The sequence below is a fragment of the Chinchilla lanigera genome, unplaced genomic scaffold (assembly GCF_000276665.1).
Source record: "Chinchilla lanigera isolate Chin_1 unplaced genomic scaffold, ChiLan1.0 scaffold00048, whole genome shotgun sequence".
In the NCBI taxonomy this organism is placed as follows: domain Eukaryota; kingdom Metazoa; phylum Chordata; class Mammalia; order Rodentia; family Chinchillidae; genus Chinchilla; species Chinchilla lanigera.
This window is the reverse complement of record NW_004955449.1, coordinates 8,400,486-8,412,371: the sequence shown is the minus strand read 5'-3', so window position 1 is coordinate 8,412,371 and position 11,886 is coordinate 8,400,486. Positions and strand designations below refer to the sequence as shown.

The following is an 11,886-nucleotide window of genomic DNA, read 5'->3' as shown; positions in this document are numbered from 1 at the left end:
CAAGTGACACATACAGGAGGTGAAAGCTGAGCCTGGAGGACAATGGGCCAGTGAAACAGTGGCCCTAGAAGAGGCAGGGGAATCAGGCAAGGCCTGACTGGGTCACGTAGCTGCGTAGGCTGCAGCCAGGAGAGTGAGTTTTAGTCTAAGAACAATTGGGAGCCCCTGGAAGGTTACCAAAGCAGGGAGCAATGTGTTTTTAATTTAAAAAACTGACTCAGGTTGCAGTGCAAGTAATCAAGTAGACTAGAGGAATGGCCAAAAAAGCAAAAGAATTGGTTTTGAGATCCTTAGAGCTCACGTAAGGTACAGTGATGGTTTGAAGCTGGACCTAGAGATAGAAGCTGGTGTGCTATAGACACCCACAGAGGAAAGTCACAAATTTGAATGGCGTTGTAGACAATTGTTTCAACTATGGCAGAACTCCATAAAAGAGGGCAGGAAAGGGATATTGAATCTGGCAGCTTGGTATTTGTTAGTGACAGAAGACAGACTGGAAGGCATTGAGAATGAGAGAAGGTTTTCATCAAGAATATCAAATTCTGCTCTCACTTTCCTCTGCTCTATCCCAAAACCCTACAAAAATGACAGTGAAGACACAGGGGGAAAACTCACAAATCCATGGGGAAAAAGGCAGAGAGGTTCAGTAACATCACCATTTGAAGGCTAGAAAGAAAGTCAGTAGTGGCTGTCAACAGAACACAGACAATTAATCCAAAGCTAGCAGTGGAAAAACTAGATCAACAATCCATTTACACTGTAAAATGACAGAAAGCAGCGGGAACTGGTGGTTCCCAGGGTCCCTGAGAGTGAGGGAGAAAGTGTGTTTGTATGTGTGTGGGGATGACTTGCTATCAATCCATTTACTGTTAGAGCACTCGATTCTCTCCCCTATTCAAGCAGAAGCTGTGTGTCCAGCTCCCTTCCTTGCACAGCAGTGAGACTTGCTACCTCCAGGCAGGCGACTGGAAGATTTTTCCCTGGGAATTTATCCTCTCATTTCGTCCATGGTACAAGGGCCCTAGTTAAGCCACTCTACAGGAAAGACCACCATCAGCATTCCCTGTTAGTACTAAAGTTTCCAATAGGTATGAGACATTACCCTGTTAGAGACAGGTCATTAAAAACCACCATACACTTGAAGAAAGCACCCAATATGGAATGGAGAGAGTAAAAGCAAGTTTTTAAAAAGTAGTTGAAAGAAAAAAAAAGACTGTGGAATACACGGAACCCAAAAGAGATACAAAAAAGCACTCCAGCAACCATTAGCATTCTTAGAAAGATAAAATAATCACATTTATAAAATAACAGTGGTATATAAGAAATACTGTGATGGAAATGCTCTTGGAAATTATAAATGATAGACATGAAAAACTAGAAGACTTAGAGGAAAAGTAAAATAGGAAAATACCTTATTTCCTACTCAAATATCAGTTACAGATTTACCATATTAGGCATCTGATATAATTTCCAGAAAGAAACTAAGAATACAAAAGAGATACAACTAAGAAACATTTGGAAATTTTCTCAGCATTTAAACACATTAAAGAAAGAGCAAACTTTACCATAATATGAAATTTTCTGTCAAATTTTCAAAAGCTGGGATAGGAAAAAGAGATGTGAGTTTCCAAGAGGAAAAAATAAGATCACTAACACAAGGTCAAGAATTGTTTTTAAAAATGCAGTGGAATTTTCAATATGGGAATTTAGAAGGAGATAAAGTAAAACCTTCAACATGACAGGAAAAAACAGTATTTCCATCAAAGAAATCTACACTATTGGATGTGAGGATAGAATAAAGTTATTTTGGATATAAAAGTTTAAAAAGTGCATGCATCCTGAAAGCTTTTCCAGAAAATTATGGTATGATGTACTCCTCCAAAATGGGAAAGCAAACCAGGACAGAGGAAGACAGAATTCATGATGCAGAAGACCTAACAAAAGCATGTGGGGTGGGGGTAGAACAGGGAGGGAGGAAGAGAGGTAAATGCATAGTTCAAAAATTATCAGAAATATGTCATCATAGGAAGAAAACTGGGTGCAGGGCTACTGGGTGCAAATATTTCCTATAACCAGGGTATAGAAATTATTTGCTGTTTGTTGTCTGGATAAGTGTGCTCAAGAAATTGTCATAGGAATTAGGAGTGGAAAATAGCTTTAATTGTGAAATATTAAAACTAGTCTGTAACAAAGTATAGACTAGAGATCAAAGGTTTGAAAGTGTCAAAGAGGTAGGAAAATGTTCTAGAGGTAGTAATTAGAATAGAAGGTGACAGGGAAGTTAAAGTGATGGAGCTGTCAGAGTAGAAATGGCTGCTAGTGATACTGAGGGAGTGTGTGGTTCAGAGGAGGAGCACGGTGGTCAAGTGCTTACAATCCAGGATGATGGGCAGTGAATTTGCCCATGAGGATGAAAGTAGTGGGAACATAAGGAAAAGAAGACCAATACGAACTAAAATATTCAACTGATGGCTGGAATGAGTTATGAGAAATGATGGATAGACTCATGAGTGAGTGATAGTAGCACCAAAGGGTACAGGATGAATTATCCACATGGCATTGCTTTAAATAAACTGGGATTTTTTTTTTTTTTTTTTTTTTTTTAAGAAAGAGGAAATGTATTCCAAATCCTAGCCTGGAAGCCCAAGAGGAATCACAGACTAGAAAACAAAACACCACAGCCCTCTCATTAATAGGAAAAGCATATTCTTAGATGTTTAGTTTCATTTCATGCAGAAAAATCAACTTTCATATAAGTTTTCTGATCAAATAACAGGAATAAAAGTTTCTAGAGAAGGAGGTGATCAGATGGTAAAGGCTGATTAAATCAATGATATACAAAGGATGCTTCCAGCAAAACATACTGACAATAATAGGTGTAATCATTAATTTCTGGTGATGTTTGAATATATGAGAAAAGTATGGTGGAAATCCTCACTGTGGTTTCAAAGGACTCTAGGCATTGACTGAACGGGTGTACTTTCTACTCAAAATGGAGCTCCAGGGCCAGCAGCTTGGACAGCTCAAGAGCATGACAGAAACACAAAGTCAAAGGCTTCGCCCCAGGGTTAATGATTCAGAATCTGCCTTTTAATGAGGTCCTCAGGTGTCCATAATAAATTTTAGGACTTACCCCTTTAGTTCTTTACCATCAAAACATGGGGCCTTCTGTGCGTTCCTCTATCTTTAGCCAGTGGACGCACGAGAAGATGATGCTATCGACTGGATCATGAGACTGTTTCCCTTCAAAACATCATTATATTGTGACACTTTATTGATGCCCACTTAACTGGCATAATACCTTAATGAGGACAGGGACTGTCTTGTAAATTAATATCCTGTTGCTTACTAGGATCAGTAAGACACAAAAGATGTTTCTTACATATTGTAGAAACCTAGAGAACAAAAGTGACTATGTGTGCAGGGAAATCTCTTCTCCAACGCAACTGTTCATGGTTAATGACTTTAAAAAGTTGTTAAAATATAAACACACTAAAAGGATAAAAATATTTTAAATGAAAACACGTGTGAAGCCACAAGCACACCTGTATGTTTGTAAGAATATTAATTCCTTCACAAATATACCCTTGTAGGGTCAAAGCCTTTTATCTGAGTATCACCAAGTATCTGACAGTTCTGCAAACCTCTCTGGCACAGACCATACTCCAGATGAGCTGTCTTAAGTTCTTTATTTTTATTGTCTTCAAAATGAAATGTGAAGTAATTTGAGTGCAGAATCTTTCTTGATTTTTATTTTCCTACATTAGTTCTTATTCACCTCTGATTTAGCATTTCATGATTTGTTTCCAGTCTTTCCTAAGAATTCAATCTGGTTTTCTAAGAAATAGCAGCACTCTCCATTTTTGCACATAATTTTCGATGGATAATATAGTACTTAACTGAATTGCCTATTAACATTAAGACCATTCTCTGACAAAAAAGGAATTTAAAATTTATCATCATTGATGACAGTAATAGGCAATTTTAGCATGTAGCTTAGTTTCTGCTGTGACTATGTGTGTGGTTCTTTTTCAGTGAGCCTGCCCATCTAGTTGACCTGAGCAGGCATGGTTTACCAACCTGGAGTTCTGAAGACTTGGTCCCCTGGAATGGAGGCAACACGCCAGGTCCTATGTAGCACCTAGACCATTTGCCTTGGCAGCTTCAAATTGAGCAAGAGTTTCACAATTTCACACTTGAGTGCATTCAAATCGTTCAGTGGGTGGCAGCCAGGGTCTATAAATAACTCCCTGTTAACGAAGTCCCCAAACTCAGACTTATAAAAGGCACCACCCACACCAAATGGCCAATGTTTAATGAAATTTTTGGTCTGATAGTTGCACAATAGTCTGAGAGGCCAATATCAGGTAGGAACTTTCCCTGTGCATGGATTTAACTCAGCCATAATAAAATCAGATTAATCTAAGCAGATTCAAGTTGGATCATGTAACAACATATAATGATACGAGGAAGACCTTCAGCTTGATTTCATTTTTCTAAAACAGACTTAAATTCATTTGTAAAATATTACGGAGAATTGTTTTGCATTGTTTTCAGAGTTATAATAAGCATTCAGAGTAGCATTTGTTCATGAATGTTCATTTCTAGTGTAACAAATTGAGAAATAACAATTACACATAAAAGTAAGCACGGCTGTATACTTAATATTATTACTAGTTTAAAATAAGAGCATGACTTTTATTTATTAATGAAAATCAAATACCAATAAGTGAACCATCATCTGCACCATAAAATATAACATCATACTGGCTCTCACTATTTCAAAATTATTTCTTTTTCTCTGCCCCAGGAGATATAACTCAAAGACAGTAAGTGTTAACTGTGTTCACCAAAAATTCTGACACAAAGTTAGATGCAAAATAAATATTAGTTGAATTTAAATAAATTTGGCCTAGCAATCAATCAGAGAATACAGAAATCTGAATACAAGTTTAAAGTTATAAACAATAAAAGAGGGGGCAATAGTCAAGAAGTATTTTCTTTTATATATTTGAGACTGTGCCAAATTTAAAATATAATACCCATCATATTTCACTTCTGGAATAAGACTATAAGAGATCTATTTATAAAATTACCAAAAATAAAGTGTTAAATCTCCCAAGGGTAAACTTTTTTAAAAAGTCACTCTATCAGATGCTCAAGAAAATTATAATTTGTACAAAATTTTCTAAATGTCTAATATAGCATCTTTTCCATTCTCTAATTTTTATGTTATTTTTATCAAATGTCTGAATTTTTCTTAAGAAAATCTTATGGCTTTATCAGCAATAGGTATTACAAATTTAGTACATAAGATTCATACTTCACTCACCTACTATCAAGTACAGATTTTATCCAAGAGGAAGACAATTTAAACAAGTGATTATAACAGTAATTAAGATTTTTATTGTATTTTCCACATAGATAAAAATAAGTTTTTATGAAAAAATTCATTACAAAGACAATCTATAACGAATCAATAACAAAAAAAATTTAGCACTGAGTCAAGTATTCTGCATTTAAAAGTCAATGTCATAAACATTCAAGATTAGTAAATTTTGGTAAGAAAAAAAGACTGTAAGGTAGGAAAAGGACACCTTTTAACAGATAATAATTTATAAAGTTTTAAAATTGCTTTGGAAAAGCACACAGTATATTTACTTAAAAGCCATTAAGTGCATCAAGTAGAGTGGATTCAGATTTTAAAAATATTTTAAAATTTCCCAAGAAATTTAAGTGTTTAAAAATATCTTCTTCTTATTCAACTTCATATTTAAGGAAACACCTGACAGACAATAAAACAAAAGGCAAAATAATTTTACCTGCATTTTAAAATAATAAATTCTAGATCTATAAAAATTTCCTGGTTTTTACACAAAGGTCACTGTCTGACCTTCACTGATCCATTGCTATATAGTTAAAAAAATATAGTATCAGATCTTTTTCATTCCTCCCCTCAAAACGAGGGGAAGTTATATAGTAAGTATATGAATGTAGCTATGCATATCCTCAAGTGTACAAATACACAAAGATCACTTTACTAAGAAAATTATCGTCATCATTCTGTAAACATCTCTTCTACATCTGGACATTTCAAAATGGTCTTTGGTATTACTAGTTATTGTGCTTTAAATCAGAATAGGATTTCTGTAGCTGTGCTACATAGACATTTGAGATATAAATAAGAAAAATGCACTTGGAATAAGTTACAATTAGCTGCTTTTGCATAATTTCCCCAAACTACAGTGTATGCCTAGTCACAGTTTTATGAGAAAGAATATCTCTTTTTCAACCCCATAACTTTAAGGAACACTTAATTGTTTTGGTTAAAAATCCATTTTTGGAGTGGATCTGATGGACTGCATGACACTAAGTTTGGATGTTCTCCATTTGCTGAAAGGCACAATTTTAAGAATGGATTATATAGCAGTTGATCCTAGGATAAAAGGAAACACAATAAGACATTAAGTTTTAGGACACATAACTAACTGAGAAATATGCAAATGATTTAAGATCTCATTGAGGCAAAAGGGAGACTAATGTTCACCAGTCTGAAGTGTAAGTTGTCCTAAGATTAATTATGACTCATAAAATACAGTTGGTTTCTGCTGTAAGCACCACCATCTATGCTACTAACTGTTCAGTTCACTTAAGGCATTGTTATATTAATGAAGAGAAGTAAACAGAGCAAAATCTAAATCAACTAGTCAAACAGGAGGCATCGCACTGATTTATTCGTAAGTGATAAACTAAAAAAACTCATAAATCATAAAAACCAGTCTTATGCTATGTCAGTATTATACAAAACAGTTTTTATATAAGAACTTTAAAACATCTTTTAAAACAAAAGATATGTCATGTATTCTTTCAATTCTAGATTCATAGAAAAGTACTAAAAAACAGGAAAAATTACTTTATGGAAAATAAATACATTTTTTTCTCTCCTGGGTGGGAAAAATGTGACTTTTGCAAAAAAGAATTGCAAGAGACTCTAAAATATCAAAAATAGGCAACTCTTTTTAGCAATTCACAGAAATTCTTGAGCTGCATAAACCAGGCTTCCACCAAGCAATTTACGATTACTTCATTCCTAGCAATACCCACATAGACACAGTTCCTTATCCCGTGGGTAGATATAATAGAGTTAATAAAGGCAGAGGAATTCTGATGGATAATAGTAGTGTACTATATTTCACACATTTTCCCAGTTAATCACTAGAGTAGTTAAAATAACTGAATAAATGGGTGAATTTATTGCACTAAGTACCTTCTGGATTTCCCATATCTGCTCTCCAGTGACAATGGTCTTGCGACCTTTGTAGGCACATACTCTCAGCTGAAGCAGACTTGAAGTAGCATGGAGACATAATTCTTTCTGGATGCTGTGCCGGATTTCATGTTGAGCAGAATATTCAAAGTACTATGGAAGGAAGAGTCTTGTTATTGATAAAAGGCCTATGTATTCAGTCACACACACAAAAAAAACACAACTAGCCACTCACACCTGAATAATACAGTTATATCTACTTCAATAAAATAATGCAATGAAAATAGGTACCAAACATAGTGCTGAGTTTTGATGTTGGAGATACTATAGTCTCCCCTCAACCTATCACCAACAGAGCCAATGTAACTAGTAAGGCATCATCTGCTCCACTGCAAACACTGGACGTTAGCAGGTAGAATGGAGGCAACACAGGGACCCCGTAAGAACGGGCCTGGAAATTTCTAGCAAACACAAAAATGCCTTCTTCCTCTCTTCCAATATATGTTCCTTTTCTTATTCATCTCAATCAAAGGCATTTTCATTAAACTACAAACTACAGTCACTCTCTATACCTGTTTCCTCAATTGTAAAAGGAGAAATTTAATAGTTCCTACCCCCATAGGATATTGAAGATAATGGGTTAATATGTGCAAGCACTCAAACAGAGATTAGCACATTTGATATGCATGTGATATTTTACCTATTATTACTGTTAGTGATCTCTCTCTCCCTCCCTCCCACTCTCCTTCTCTCTCTCTCTATGTGTCTCTCATTCTTAGTTTTACTGAATTTTCCTAACATGCCACTGATTTTTATTCCTTTATTTTGACTTCTGTTAGACCTCAAGATTTACACTGCAACCCTCCCACTACCTCCAATTTCTGTTATAACCCAGCAATCCGACCTTGCCAGTTAGTCTTTTATAACACTGCTTTGAACCCCTGCTGCCCCTGCTTAAGTAAATCATCACTGTAGCTAAGGTAAAGTCAACATTCACTAATCGGCACATGAAATGTTCAATTTTCAATCTTCCATCAATCATTGCCCATCTGAATACTATACTCTTCTCACACAGTTCTACTGATATAGAGCATGCATATTTTATTGTGTGCTACTGCCTAGAACACACTTGTGACCCTCCCCTGCCAAGCTAACTTCTTTTCATCCTTCAAGAACAAACTCAAATATTACCTTCTCTCTTTGGTGTTCTCTAAATCTGTCCTACTGCATAAAATTATACCATTTTCAAGGCTTCAATAGTAAGTTGATAGTTTTTACAGCATATTATTAGATTTATGTGTATAGCTAGCTGCCTTCTCCACAGACAAAAGTCAGGTAGTAGAGCTACTAATAACACCCATTACAAATCAAGTGTGTAATAATATTGACATTCTAAAGATAAACTAAGGTAACATAATTGATTTTCAATAATGCAGTAGTTTGTGGCCACTGGCCAGGGCCCCATACTGGTGCCAGGATGACCCGGGAAGTGCGTGCCCTGCCCCCAGCCAATAGGTGGAGCCTTGCAAGGGGCCCAGGAGGCCCAAAGAAGCAAGCACCCCACCCCAGTTGATGTTAGCTGGGCCCTGTGCAGGTGTCAGGAGAACCTGGGAAATGCCTGCCCTGCCTCTAGCCACTGGGTTCTCAGCAGCACAGGGTAACAGAGCTGACAACCAACAGACAGCCCTAATCAAAGAACAGACAACATTCAGGAGAAGAGTCTTGCTTCAGGACTGAAGTCCTACCCTTCCGCTGAGAGCAGATGACAGAACACCTTGGGAGACAGGTTTGGAGAGGGTAAGAGCTAAATAGGGATCTGCTAGGATCCCCTGGGAGGCCCAGGCTCAGACCAGGAAGACACAGGGCCTGTGTTCTGTTGTGGGAGACCAGGCTCAGAGGGAGTAACTGTCAGAGGGGGCAGTCCTGAGGAAGAAGGCCTGTAGTGAAGTGATAGGTCTGAGCTCTGGGGCTGCTAACAACCAGCAGAAGTCAGTGCTCTGAATTACTATAGACCAATATGAAGGCAATATGATTGCCTTCATTAAAGAGTCCTTTGGCTTTGGTAAAGCATTGTTCAGGAATGGTTCCTAGGGTTTGTCAATTTCCTATAGAAATGTGGTACCACTGTTGTTCATGAATTTCCTATCTAGACAAGGTATCAGAGCAGTGGCTGGCAACTGGCTTTCTCTCTATGCCAATACCTGGATTATTGGGGTGGGGGATCATAAAATTTTGGCTTGCCTCCTCCCCAGGAATGGGACACTGGGCCAAAGAATTTGCAAATCCCACCACAAAACCAAATAACTACAGAAACATGCAAAGACAAGGCAACAACATACCTCCAAAAACTCCTCTCTAGAATCAGTACAGTGGTATTGAGGGGGAGGAAGTCATAAGCTACACAGCAGAGAAGTCTGAAAGGGTTCCAGTAGGGATAAAACCATTTTACAAGGGGCTTGGAGAATTTAGAGAAAATACAACTATTCACATAATGACTGTAATGAAACGAAGGTTCAGAGAGTTTAGAGAAGACACCAGCAAACAGCTAGTGGGGCGAAAGGAAGAAAGGCAACATATAAAAGAATGAATGCCCAACACAGAAAAGAATGGGAATTTCGAAGACAGTTCGCAACAGAAATCCAGGTGAAAACCATGACTAAAAGCATGGGAAGCAGAAGGGACCAATGTGAAAACAGTGTTGGACCTAGGAACAGGGCTGTAGTGTATGATCAATTAATGAGAGATACCTGAAAAAAACCAGGGAATGTGAAAAATGGATCCAACAGCTCCAAGATGACTTAAAGAGCACTAATATAGGAGTAATTTGAATTAGCAAAGAATCAGAAAACAGCACAAAGGGCGTAAAAGACCTGTTTGTACAAGTAATAGCAAACTTTCCAAATATGGAAAACGAATTTAATATATAGATAAGCACAGCATATAGAATCTTGAATAGCCATGATCAGAATAAAACAACATAATAATTAAACTACCAGCAATACAACACAAGAAGAGAATCTTAAAGCCTGCTATGGAAAAGCAATGAATCATCTGTAAAGGGAAAAAAGAAAACCTATTAGGATAAAACAGATTTCTCAACACAAATCTTAAAGGCAGGTAAAGCATAGGATAAAATGTTTCAAGCTCTTTAAGAAAACAATTTCCAAGCCACAGTATTATATCCTAGAAAATGATCTTTCAAAGTTGATGAAAAAATAAGACACAATCATGATAAATAAAACCTACAGACACTCATGACCACCAAAAAAATCTCAAGGATATCCTAGAGACAATGAAGCCAATACTGCCAGAAGGTCTAACAAAATGGATATATCAGGTAGAGCTACCAGTTAAGTAGAAGGAAAAGAAAGCAAATGGCAACAGGAAATTAATACAATGACAGAAATAAGTCAATACCAATTGTAACTATGAATGTAAATGGATTCAACTCAGCAATTGAAAGACACAGAATAGCAGAATAGATCAAGAAACAAAATCCAATGGTATGCTATATGCAAGAAACACAGAACACAAAAAGAAATGCATAGACTAAATATCAACATAAAAACAATATTCCATGTAATGGGAACCCAAAAACAGACAGGAATAACTATCTTATTTTTAGACTAAGTGGATTTTAAGCCAAAGCTCATCAAAAGAGGAAAAGAAGGATGTTATATAACAGTTAATGGACCTATTCAAAAGGAATCTAAAATGACTGGAAATACATATGTTCCAGACCATGGTGTACCCAACTTCATAAAACAAACTCTGATGAATGTGAAAGATCAAATAAACATTAATACAATTATAGTGGGGGAATCTTGATACCTCACTATCACAATAAATCAACTAAACAAAAAAAAATCAACAAAGAAATAGAAGAGTTGAACTAAACTTTTAAATAAGTGGATTTAAGAAATATACACAGAATGTTCCACCCAACAGCAACAGAATCCACATTCTTCTCAGCCACACATGGAAGACCACATCCTAGTAAATAAAGTATGCCTAAGCAAATGCAAAAGAATCAAAATTTTACCATTCATGTAAGATCACAGTGCAACGAAACTAGAAATCAACAGCAAAAAAAGAAAGAAATTACGCAAACATATGGAAATTAAACAACATACTCTTGAATAATCAATGGATCACAGAGGAAATTGGGGGAAAAAAATAAGACAGATCCTAGAATTAAATGATAATTCCAGTGCAACATACCAGAACTTATGGGACATACTGAAAGCAGTCCTGTTAGGGGAGTTTATAATTGTGAGTGCCCACATCAGAAAATAGAATGAGCCCAAATAAATGAACTAATGGTGCATCTCAAAGTCTTAGAAAACAACAACAGTCCAAACCCAGAGCCTGTACAAGGAAGGAAAGCATAAAGATCAGAGTAGAAATTAATGAAATAGAGACTAAAAAAAATGCAAATTATCAGTGACTTTGAAGAGCTGGTTCTTTGAAAGAATAAACAAAATAGACAAGCCCTTAGCCAATTTTACCACAAAGGGAAAGGGAAAAATTAATGCAATTATAAATGAAAAAGGTGAAATCACAGTGGACATTGCTGACATCCAGAAAATTATTGGCAACTACTTCACAAACATACATGC

The 11,886-nt window shown here is 36.3% G+C and overlaps 1 protein-coding gene across 2 annotated transcripts in view; it reads right to left on the bottom strand.

Moving 5' to 3' along the window:
* Positions 1 to 5,383: 5,383 nt before the first annotated feature.
* Galnt3 (polypeptide N-acetylgalactosaminyltransferase 3) overlaps positions 5,384 to 11,886 on the bottom strand; it is a 41,038-nt gene continuing 34,535 nt past the window's right edge. For both annotated transcript variants that reach the window (XM_005393291.2, XM_013518790.1), the window contains exons 10-11: positions 7,268 to 7,420; positions 5,384 to 6,436 (exon numbers count right to left, since the gene is read on the bottom strand). In XM_005393291.2, coding sequence (XP_005393348.1) covers positions 6,314 to 6,436; positions 7,268 to 7,420 — 276 coding nt within the window. In that variant the 3' untranslated portion in view covers positions 5,384 to 6,313. The remainder of the gene's footprint in view (positions 6,437 to 7,267; positions 7,421 to 11,886) is intronic.